This window comes from Triticum urartu, chromosome 5A (genome assembly GCF_056163025.1).
Source record: "Triticum urartu cultivar PI428250 chromosome 5A, HENAU_Tu73, whole genome shotgun sequence".
Classification (NCBI taxonomy): domain Eukaryota; kingdom Viridiplantae; phylum Streptophyta; class Magnoliopsida; order Poales; family Poaceae; genus Triticum; species Triticum urartu.
In genome coordinates this window covers 135,544,804-135,555,763 of record NC_141877.1, presented here as the reverse complement: position 1 = coordinate 135,555,763, position 10,960 = coordinate 135,544,804, and the positions used below count along the sequence as shown (strand labels likewise).

The following is a 10,960-nucleotide window of genomic DNA, read 5'->3' as shown; positions in this document are numbered from 1 at the left end:
TCGACGTCGCTCACATTCGCCTGCTGTACAACGCCGTCCTTGGGTACCCAGCGCTGGCCAAGTTCATGGCCATAATTCACCACGGCTACAACGTCCTCAAGATGCCAGGAAGTGGCGGAGTCATCACGGTGCCCTGTGAAGAGAAGGACGCATTGTGTTCCCTGGAGCAAGCCTTTCAGGCCGCGTCACTGGAAGACCCGAATCGCGGAAGCAGGAGGCTTCCCGAGACCGCCCCCAAGAAGAAGAAGACATCGTCTGGCCCGGCCCCTCAGGAGGCAGGCCCCTCTGGGCCCGCGCCTACCCAGGGGGAACCTCCTTCCATCGCATAGGAAAGCGCGCCCGGCGCCCTCCTCAGGAAGGGCTCGGGGGCTCTCCCCTGGAGGGCCACCGACCTGGCTAGGGTCACGAGGGAGGCGCTTGGGCACCACATGGAGGCGTGTTTCGAAGCACGTTTCCCTCAAGAAGGAGTAAGGCAAGGAGAGCCAGACCCTCAGGAGTTCGTCAGCAAGGCCATTCAGGAGCTACAGGAGTCAAGAGTCATGAAAGGCGGCCGCCGCCTACCAGCAGTGGCTCCCCATCCAGGCGAGGATGGTGGGCTACGCGTCTGCATCGACATACCAGGGCTCAATTGAGCCGCCTCTCTGGAGCGTCTTTGGCCCTCGCGAGTGGGGCGCTGCGGAGGTCCATCCCACAGCTACGTTCGCATGCCTTATGGCTTGCCGAACGCGGCTGCCACGTACCAGCGCCTCATGAGGGGCATCAAGGAGGCACAAGAGGTCAGGCGTTTCGCAGCCCTGGCGGAGATGGAGATGGTCCGCGAGGAGCCACCGGCGCCTCCGGAGCCTCCCGAGGCCCCTAGGCCTGGGGGCTCGTGAGGACCGGCTTCCGCAGCCCACCGAGTCTGCTACACCAACAGTCCTTCGTCCTCAACATCATCAGGTGACATCTTTCAAGTTTCATTTCCAGTTGGGAGCGCCCCCCCCAGGGCTACATTATTTCCAGGCCGCGTGGGTCCGTCCCTGCGGCATGTATCCCTTTTATTTCATGTTGTTAGCTTACTTTGTTGGGGGCGCCCCTCGGGCTGCATCATCCCCAAGTCGCTCGGGCCAGACCCAGTGGCATGAATCCCTTTTGCGTTTATTTCCGGTTATGCGTTCGACCCACCATGCTTGATTATTTGATGCCGGTCCACGACACCTCTTCTTCTCCATGCCGACCACTTGCACGGTAAAGGGGGGGTACCTGAGCATCGCGACTCAGGGCTCTTACTGGCTCTCCAGCCCTCACCCTCTAGCCTTGTCCACGGCATCGCGACCTGGCATACCAGCGATGGCTGAGACCAGCTCGAGGGCTGGGACCCGAGGATGTAGAGTGCCGGCATCTAACCAAATTTGTAGGGACACATCACAAGATAAGGCCCAGTGCCAGGCGCAACCCGCCTAGAGGTAGGGCCCCGTGAGTCCCGCGCTGGCTCATGGGTGCCCAGATACACCTCGCCAGGCCCTACCGTGCCAGCCACGTGTCAGAGCGGGGCTGTACATGCCCCGAGGGCTCCTCTCGGAGGGGGCCCCCTCCCACGTACCAGTGGAAGCACCATGCTCCGTGCTGGCTGACGACACTGCCGAGGAGCGGCTATGCCTGTACACATACGGAAGCGCTATGCTCCGCGCTGGTGATAAACAACTGAGGGTGGCCCCCGGGCCGCATCAACCTCAGGGATCCCAGAGCTCAGTGTCTAGCCTCATCGTAACGCCTCCCCTCGGGAGTGTCGCGCGAGGGGGCTGGGCACAGGGGCTGCGCCTGGGTCACGCCCAGACGCACGCCGCCCAGCCAGGCCCCCCGGGCCTGGTTCGTCGTGCGTCTCTCCCCGAGCGGAGCCAAGGTACGAAGGCCATTTGAGTGTCAAGGGGGACTCCTGAGCATCGCGACTCAGGAGCCTAACTGGTCACGTAGCCCCTCACTCCTTAGTTTCGAAAGGCTAACGGCGGTTGAGGTATGCGCGCGGCCGGGCTCTGCAGACGTAGAACAGTAGATCCACCCACATCATAGCTCCCTACTTGCTGTTCGTGCACCAAGGGGGACTCCTGAGCATCGCGACTTAGGAGCCTAACTGGTCACGTAGCCCCTCACTCCTTAGTTCCGAAAGGCTAACGGCGGTTGAGGTATGCGCGCGGCTGGGCTCTGCAGACGTAGAACGGTAGATCCACCCACATCATACCTCCCTACTTGCTGTTCGTGCACCAAGGGGGACTCCTGAGCATCGCGACTCAGGAGGCTAACTTGTCACGTAGCCCCTCACTCCTTGGTCCCGTCCTGGTTTTCGGTCGGGGCTAACGGCAGCTGAGGTATGCGCGCGGCCGGGCTCTGCCGGCGTAGAACATAAGCAAGTAGGAAGGAAAAGCGTAAATCTCAAGGAATTCAAAAGAAAATATTATAGTCCACACTGTTATCTCAATGCCAAATGCAAGTTTAAATGCCTCCCCGAGGCATGATACATGTGCAGGAATTAAAGGCAGGACAGGAGCCACAACGGAGTCACTTGTCGGCGATGGAGCAGCGCGGAGTGGGTTCGCCTCATGGAGCAGTGGGGTCGGCAGCGCCTTGCTTCAGCTTGGTGCTGAAGGCCCGGAACTTCCCTAGCAGAGCCTCCGCGTGACCCTTCACGGCCTCGGCAGCAGCAGCGGCATGCTCGCCGCTTACTGGCTCCAGCAGGCTGTCGAGGTCGATGCCGGGATCGCGAAGGTAGATGTGGGTGAGGACCCGCGTCAGCGCTGCAGAAGATAGGACACGCGCCTCGGCCTCGGCCGTGGGGCCAAGGCCAAGGGTGACATCTTCAAGAGCACGAACCAGGAAGGGAAGCAGCTTGGCGGGGCCGTCCTCGGCGCCAGCCAGCGGGCTCTCCAGGCCGCTGTCGTAAAGCATCCTCAGCGAGGAGCGAGCCTTCGCCTCCATCTCCGTGAAGGCCACGCGGTCCTCGGCAAGAACCAGGGCCTTGTTGTCCAGTTCGGCCTTCCTCGCCCCCAACTCCTGCTCCAGCGCGCCTAGGCGGTCGCGGCGCTTCCTGAGCTTGACCTCCCTCTCCTTGACGGCCGCCTCGCGAGCCTTCACGCCTTCTTCCTGCTCTTGGCGAAAGCGGACCTCTTTCGCGAGCTGGTCCTGCAGGCCTTGCAGCTCATCCTCCAGCACCTCGCAGCGACCATGGACGTCGACCACCTCCCCCAGGGCTGCGTCACGAGCAGCCTTCGCCTTAAGGACGGCCTGCTTCTCCTCATCGCAAGCCGTCGAGGCCTAGACCAGCGCCGCCCGAATTGAAGCGTCGGAGCGAATCCATCCTGAAGCCAGCTCCAAGCGCCCGGTCACCAAGCGAGGGTCGGCGCCAAGAAGATCCTGCCGCAGCCGGTCCAGCTTAGCAGCAGCAATATCCGTAACGGCAGGAGGAGTCGGAGAGACAGCAGTCGGGAGTAGAAGGAGAAGGCGGCAGAGCGGCCACAGCATCCTGAGGCGGAGTCTGCTACGCCCCAACGGCTGTAGTGGTGGCAGCAGGCAAAGGCACCTCGGGAGTCACTTGGGCCATGGGGGCTGAGCTCGCCCCCGTCGGCTCAGCCAGGCCTCGCGAGGGCGACCGGGCAGGAGAAGCCCGTGCCTCGCGGTCACCCTCCTTCGCGGGCAGAGGCGCTGCCACAGATGGAACCTCAGGAGCTCCCTTCGGCTTCTTTGCTGCGGGCGCCAGCCTATCCAAGAGATGCGGACGTCAAGCCTCAGAAGCAGAACAAGAAATAAGGACAAGAATCAAGTGCTTACGGGTCGTCACCAGTGAGCTCAAGCGGCCTCCGGCCAAATTTGAAGCCCGAAAGCCGGCTAGAAGGGTCAACCTCGGGAAGCTTGGAAACGGAAGGTGCGTCTGCGGTCCGCCTCGGGGAGATCAGACCGGTCCTGTCCTTCTTCGGGATCGGGGGCAAGCTCCCGCCGTCCTGCTCGTCATCATCCTCGTCGTCATCGCTCGGAGAGAGGCGGAGAACGCGGGACCTGCGCCGGGGGAGTGGAGCCCTCGACTCTCTGCCAGTCGCCTCGGAGTCAGGCCCTTTTTCCCGCTCCCCTCCTTCCTCCTCTTCGCTGGAGTCGTCGGAGGGCACGTCCACCGGTTCCTCGGGTGTTTCCATGGGCACGGGCCCGTCCCCGTTGAAGACGGGCATGGACTCCACTACCTGCTCCCAGTCGTCGCAGAGGAACAAGGGCATAGGAGCGCCCTCAAACCTCGCCACATCGCCCCCGACCAGAGATTGGAGGATCGCAGCCAGATCTCCGTCGGCCAAGGCCGCGGGGCTTGGATGGGCCTCCACATCGGAAGTGATTACTGCCGAAGCGGAGCCAGCTGGTGCTCCAGGAATTCCCTCAGCAGCGATGCACCGGTCAGCTTCGCCGCCGCCATGTTGGCCGGCCTCAGATCCGCGTCCATCTTCTCCAACACCAGCTTCGCGCGGGGTCCACGACCTCCGCTTGACCCCAATCGCTGGAGCTCGTGGGTTGCTCCGTGGGCAAGATCAGCCGAGGGTGGATGCGCCCAGCATCCGCCAAGACCCACTTGCTCCTGAAGCCCTCAATTCTTTTCCCGGGGTTCGAAATGGCAATGGCGCCACCGTACGCGATGAAGCTCGCGCACGCAGAAGAAGGACCACGAGAGGTCCGGAGGTAGAAGTAGTGGCGCAGCAAGGCCACTGAGGGCTGCACCCCTACATGAGCCTCGCAATAATAGGAGAAGATCGCCAGGAGAAGGACGGAGTTGGGGTGGAGATGCAGAGCCTTTAGCTTATAATGGCGGAGAAGGGAGGCACCAGGCCAGCAGCAATGGCGCTTACGAAGAACGGATAGAAGGTTCTCCCTTGACCCTCAGGGGTGGCGGAGCCGACCTTGAACACCTTCGCCCCGTCAATGCTCCGCGCCGCCGCCATCCGGCGCAACCTAGGCGGAGCCGGCCTTGACCCTCAGGACTGACGAGGCGTGATGGCTTCCTAGGTCACGCGGTCGGAGTGGATCTGGAAATTTTGGCGGAAGGATGGAGAGGTGCAAGAAAGGGGATCTGAGCAGCAACCGGATAAAGCAAAAAGCAAATCCTAGGCGGATGGCGCTCCTTTATCAACTCGCGCGGTTGCTAAGGCGCTCACGTCCAATCAACCGCCACGCGGCGCCCAAGGCCGCAGGCTGATAGGGCCCGGTGCGCTTCGCTCTTGCCCTTCCGCCTCCCTGCACGGCCAAGTCCGGGCGTGCCTTGGGCCCGGGGGCTACTGTCGGTGTTCTGGGAACGGGGGTCCCCAGACTTGCCTGCCTGCGGCCTGCGGCGTGGCTCAAAGGGGGGCCCAGCACGGCCCATCTTCATCAACACAGACCCAAGACCCTCGCGAGGGGCCAAGCCTCGTGGGGCGTACGACACAGAGCTTCCTCAGGCACGGCGGCACCAGGCTGGCTCGCGAGGAGGCGGAGAGATCAAGGCGGGGTACCTCACGAGGTGCCTGTGACGCAATCCATGACGACCAAGGGCGCCAGCCCGCGCAGTGTCCTCCTTTCCCCTTTGGTGCAAAGGGGGCAAGCGCAGCCGCGGGGTACCGAGGCATCAGGCAAAGGTTGCCATTTCGGTGCAACAAGACCAAGACCAGGAGGACTGCAAGACGGAGGTCATCGTGGAGCCCAAGACGGCGTCACCACCAGAGCTTTGTGCAGGCGAGGACCAACTTTAGTCAGGATAAGTGTACCTGATGTTCCCCTTCAAAATGGCCAATTGTTGGCGCCCTTCCCGCTCAATATTTGGGAAGAGGCCCAGGGCCATTGCCTATAAATAGGACCAGCCACCCACAGGGAGAGAGGAGAGAGGAAGCATCGAGGATCAAGGATCGGATCGAAATCAGAGAGAGAGAGAAGGGTGACCGAACTCCTCCTAGCAGTTTGTCCCCCCAGCAAAGAACAGACCCTGCGAGGCTATTCTTCCTTGCATTCTTCATCATCATCAGCCCAAGAGGCAATCCATCACACCACACACTAGAGTAGGGTATTACACCACAACGGTGGCCCGAACCAGTATAAACCCTGTGTCTCTTGTGTTGTTCTTTCCATAGCTTAGATCTTAGCAAGGCGGAGGGGTGCAGGTAGGTAGAAGGCAAAATCTCCGCGCGCACCCCAGTGTTCGAACCTCAAGGGTCTGCCGGAACCCGAAATCCGATAGTAACCACTGAGCACAGCTCAAATATTACCTGGGGGATCATTGCTTCTCAAAGAACAATGAGCTTGCACCCTTGTAATAGGCTATCAAGCCAGGCTTGGAAGCCAGGTGTATTCACCTAAAACCCTGGGTTATCCTGCCTCTTTAAGTAAGCCACTCCATCTAGGTAAACCTGGTATGACCCATCCAACGTTTGACAAGTCAATCCCATGGACCCTGAACTTGTCAAAGTTAAAACGATGATTGGTTAAAGACTGAGGTCCATCTTAAAAGGCTTTGCAAAATGGTTTAACTCAGTGGCCTGGCAGCCCATGAAAAGCCTCGATTTAGGGCATGGCAGCCCATAAAAAGCCTTGTATATTTCTTTTTTGCTAAGGGATTTCTGCATATTTCTGATAAACCGGTGTTCATTACAACCCGGCATGACTTTCAATGCTTAGTTGTTAGTACATGATCAGTTTTAAACCGGTAGTATATTCCTCCGGTCTGGTTTTGACTAGATGTCACCAGCATTATACGGCTATTATAGCCTGATATGGTTTCTATATGAACCATACAAGCAGTTGGTCAGCCAACAAGGTATGTTATAGATATTATTCATTTTATCTGGTAAATACAAATCTTGGTTATTCATCCAAGTTATGTATATATTTTTGGGCATCATGACCCATCCAGTAGTAAACCACTAGGATGCTTTCAAGTTATTGTATGCAGGAACACAAATCATAATGGACTATGCATAAATAGATCCCAAAAGTGAAACAAGTTTTCAAGGTATCAAGCAACCCAAACATGCTCGATGGCATGGCAGACAAAGGTGTTTCTGCTATCCTATTACAAGGCGTTTCAGAATAGCCCAAATTGAATATAATTGTTTTCAAGAAGTGGCAAACTGTAGCTGGTAAACCGGCCGCCGGTTTAGGATTCGTCATTGGGATGGCTTGACGATTGAGGGTCATCTTGCGCGGTTACATCCTGTTCATCCCTCCCCAGACGCTGGAAATCAACCGTCGACTAATCGATTCCAGTTAAAGCTTGAAACACAGCCTCTTCATGGATAAGGCTGGAGGGGTCAATATCAGGAGCGTAAGTATGCTTACGAATTGGAGGCACAAGATCTTCAACATCATGGACCACCGCGGGCTGTCTCTTTCCCTCAGCATCATAAACCGGTTGGAAATGAGATAAATCTGTGTCCTCCACCAGTTTGCTTGCTATTGGCCGCATCTCCTTTGTCAGCCTTCGTAGATCGTCATTGTTGAAGTCAGAGCCATCTTCTTTCACGCCGGGATACCCGTTGATGATATCTGCCGGTTCAAGATCCGGAATCCATGCCTTGGCCCGGATTAGAGCGGTCAGCGCTCCTGATCTTGCGGCTGATTTCTTCAGTTCGTTGATCCGGGCAGGTAGCATGGCCAGCTTCTCAATTGTCTCCTTTATCAACGATGGCGCCGGCTTGTTATAGGCTGCAGTGCAAATGGCACGTTGGGATCCAGAGAACAGTTGTTCTATTAAGGTGTAGGCCGCTTTAAGTTTCATCCGCATGTTAGAGCCCAGATGCGCAATGCAGGTCCCTCTCATGGTTGAACGTTAGTAATTTCGGTCGATGATAAGATCTTATGACTTAGACAAACTGCACAAGGAGGTACTTACCAAACACAGTGGAAGTCATGGCGTTAATTTGCTGCTTCAAGCCGGTCAGTTCGTCAACCACCGGTTTCAGAGCTGCTTCTGCATCCTCGGCCTTCTTTGTTAAACCGACCTTCTCTGTTTCACATGCTGCATGCTCCTTATCAAAAGTTGCTTTCAGCTTCTCCATAGCTGCTTAGGCGTTGGTCAACTCTTCTTTGGCTTTGGCAGCCTCTATTTGCTGAGTTTTGATGTTCTCCTGAAGGTCTGCGGTTTGAGCACCTTCTTACTCAACTCAGCCTACAAAGGTGAGGTATGTCATCAGAAATAGGTTATGAAGTACCAAGCGTATAACGAGTTATGCACTTTGTACTTGGGGGCTAATGCCTATTTGCTCTATCATCAACATATTTTTTTGACAAGTCTCAAGTACAATGCAAGCATTTTCCTTAACACTTGGGGGCTAATGTACATCTGGTCAAAGTTGACGCATTGATACAAGACCCGGTTTACCTCGCAAAGCTAAACCGGCCCTTGGGGGCTACACTGATGAAAACTACATGAATACAATGACAAAGTACCGGTTTGTCTCTAACGATGACTTGACATATGGAGGATCAGCATGCAAGGATTCAGATATTACAAAGTCCCGGCTTACGATTAACATCATAAGCCGGCCCTTGGGGGCTACTTGGGCTGATGTCTATACTTTGGAATCAAGAAAGAAAAAGGGATGAGAATACCTCATAACGTTCCTTCATCAGGTTCACCAAACCGGCTTCATAATCACGGTTTGAGTGCAGACGGTTTAGAAAACCGGAGTGGGGTTCTTCAGCGCTGAGATCGGCATAGCTTGACAAATCAGTGCTCCATTTGCCTTCTGCCATGGCAATACGCTCCTCCTTGGCACTATGTTCGGCCAAGATTACAAGATGGCCAGGAGAGCTGTGGCTCATACTGGTAATGATAACATCGCTTTCTTTATCTCTGGCAGCCCTTTATGGAGTTGATGGGGTGTCAGTGGCTCTCACCGGACTAGAAGACCTATCATCAGCCCGGGTTGGGTCTGCCGGTTCAGCATCAGGCACAGTAATGTCAGCTTCTGGTTGTTCGTCGATATTGGGATCTTGAGGGGGTGGCTCATCAAAAGTGGCTTCAGGGTTGGGGCCTTCTGGTTCAACAGTTTGTCCCAGTTCAGCCGTTTGCTCCAGCTCAAGAACCCCCTGGTCTTCGGACGGATTGTTTACCCGAGCCTTTTTGCTGGGTCTGGCTTTGGCTCTGGAAAACAGGAAAAGATGCAACAGTTAAAGCATAAGCATACACAGTATGGAAACATTCAAGGAAGGGGTTTAAATACTTACCCAGCTACTGTTTTGAGAGGAGGAAGCTGGGTCGCTGTTGATTCGCCAGAGGATGAGGGAGGTGTCACCCGATAATTTGAATCGGACGGATTAAGAGGTTGTAGGAAATAACCTGCCTTGGGATAAGAATTGTCAGAAGTGGGTGAGACCTCAGATCGGCGCTTCCGAACCGGGGTGTCAGATAAACCAGCCGAAGTGACCTTTTGGCCGCTGTGCCGGGTGGTGCGGCGAGCTTCGTGCTGCTGCGTCTTCAAAATAAATGTTGGGTCCAAGTGAGCAAGGGGATGAGAAAAGCTTACTTTCCGGACCGCTTGACGGATTTTTTGTGTTGGCATAGAGTTTGAACCGGAAGAAAGGATAATTACCTCTGTATCGTCAGTTTGACTGCCCTCCATGTCCTCCTGATAAGTATCATTGTCAATGAAATGCATGAAAAGGGAACCAAGTGAATCAAGTTCTACCTCAGCAGCAGTGTCAATTTCTGGTTCATCTGGCTCATCGCCCAGTTCCATGCTAATGCGTCCAGGGGCTTTCCGCTTTGTGGTCTTCTTGACGGCTCTGGTTTTAGTGCGGGAAGTTTTTCCTGCTTTCTCTTGAGGTTTCTTCTTCCAAAATGGATCATCACCCTGTTTAAAAATAAAAGGATGGGTATTCAAAGGATTGTACAGTCTAAAGATATCAAGGGTAAAGCGGAGGAACAATACTTACAGTAGGCGGCTTGGTTTGCGTGTAAAAGGGGAGTAGTCCGGTTTGGCGACAAGTAGCTTCCGGTTCATTCAGGATTTTCTTAACAGCTTCAGTGTCTTCTTCATCTATTAGCTGGATATTGATATGGCGTTGGGAGTCTTCAACGTCACCAGTGTACTCGCACATTAAACCGGAGCGGCGACTTAACGGCAAGATACACCAGGATATCCAGCAATGGACAAAGTCTACTCCGGTTAAGGCGTTGGCAAGGAAGGCTCTCAACTTGGCGAGTTGAGGTGCATACTGAGCCCGTTCCAGGGCACTTAGCCGTTGTGGAAGTGGATGATTATTGGCAAGCCGGTGGGCACAGTAACCCGATAGAGGTTCTCATCTTTAGGGGAGGTGTCTTTACAATAGAACCAAGTTTGATTCCATTCTTTTGGGTGACTGTGCAGCTTGGCATGAGGAAATTCAACCTCTTTCCTTTTCTGAATGGTAATGCTGCCGAGCTCAGTACTGGGGCCATCTACGAATTCAGTGCGCCGGTTCAGATGAAAGAAATCCCGTAACAGCTCAACAGTTGGCTCCTCCTGTAGGTACGCTTCACAGAAAACATGAAAGTTGCATATATTGGATACCGAGTTGGGTCCAATATCTTAAGGGTGGAGTTGAAGGCTGGCAAGAACATCCCGGAAAAACTTTGAGTCGGGCGGTTTGAAGCCACGGCCTAGGTGGTCAACAAACACCACTACCTCACCCTGCTTAGGGGTGGGAGGATTTTCCGATCCAGGAGCACGCCACCGGATTTCATTTTTCTTTGGTAAGGTGCCGATCCAGACCATTCCATTCAGTTGCTCCTCTATAACCCGAGAGGGGACCCAGTTGCAGGAATAGAACTGCTTGGCCATTGCAACGAAAGGCTGAAGAGAAATACCAGTTTACAATTTATTCATAGTGATGCATAAGGTACAATAAAACAGAGAGTCCAAGTATATGAAATTGGTATACCGGAGGCTGGTACAATTACAAATGGCAGCAATAAGCAGAAGCAGAGGTGTACACATGCTATTAA

The 10,960-nt window shown here is 55.0% G+C and overlaps 1 protein-coding gene across 1 annotated transcript; it reads right to left on the bottom strand.

Moving 5' to 3' along the window:
* Positions 1 to 7,037: 7,037 nt before the first annotated feature.
* LOC147970595 (uncharacterized) lies at positions 7,038 to 8,030 on the bottom strand. The gene is made up of 3 exons (XM_087523505.1): positions 7,865 to 8,030; positions 7,312 to 7,785; positions 7,038 to 7,042 (listed from the first exon to the last, which is right to left on the bottom strand). The coding sequence occupies exons 1-3, from the start codon at positions 8,028 to 8,030 to the stop codon at positions 7,038 to 7,040; spliced, it is 645 nt and encodes a 214-aa protein (XP_087379631.1).
* Between the last annotated feature and the right edge of the window lie 2,930 nt (positions 8,031 to 10,960).

Bases quoted from the DNA above. Each gene is read 5' to 3' on its own strand.
- LOC147970595 (XM_087523505.1), bottom strand. From the start codon at position 8,030: ATGGAGAAGCTGAAAGCAACTTTTGATAAGGAGCATGCAGCATGTGAA. The intron at 7,786-7,864 runs GTAAGTACCTCC...CAACCATGAGAG, and splicing joins CATGACTTCCACTGTGTTTG to GGACCTGCATTGCGCATCTG.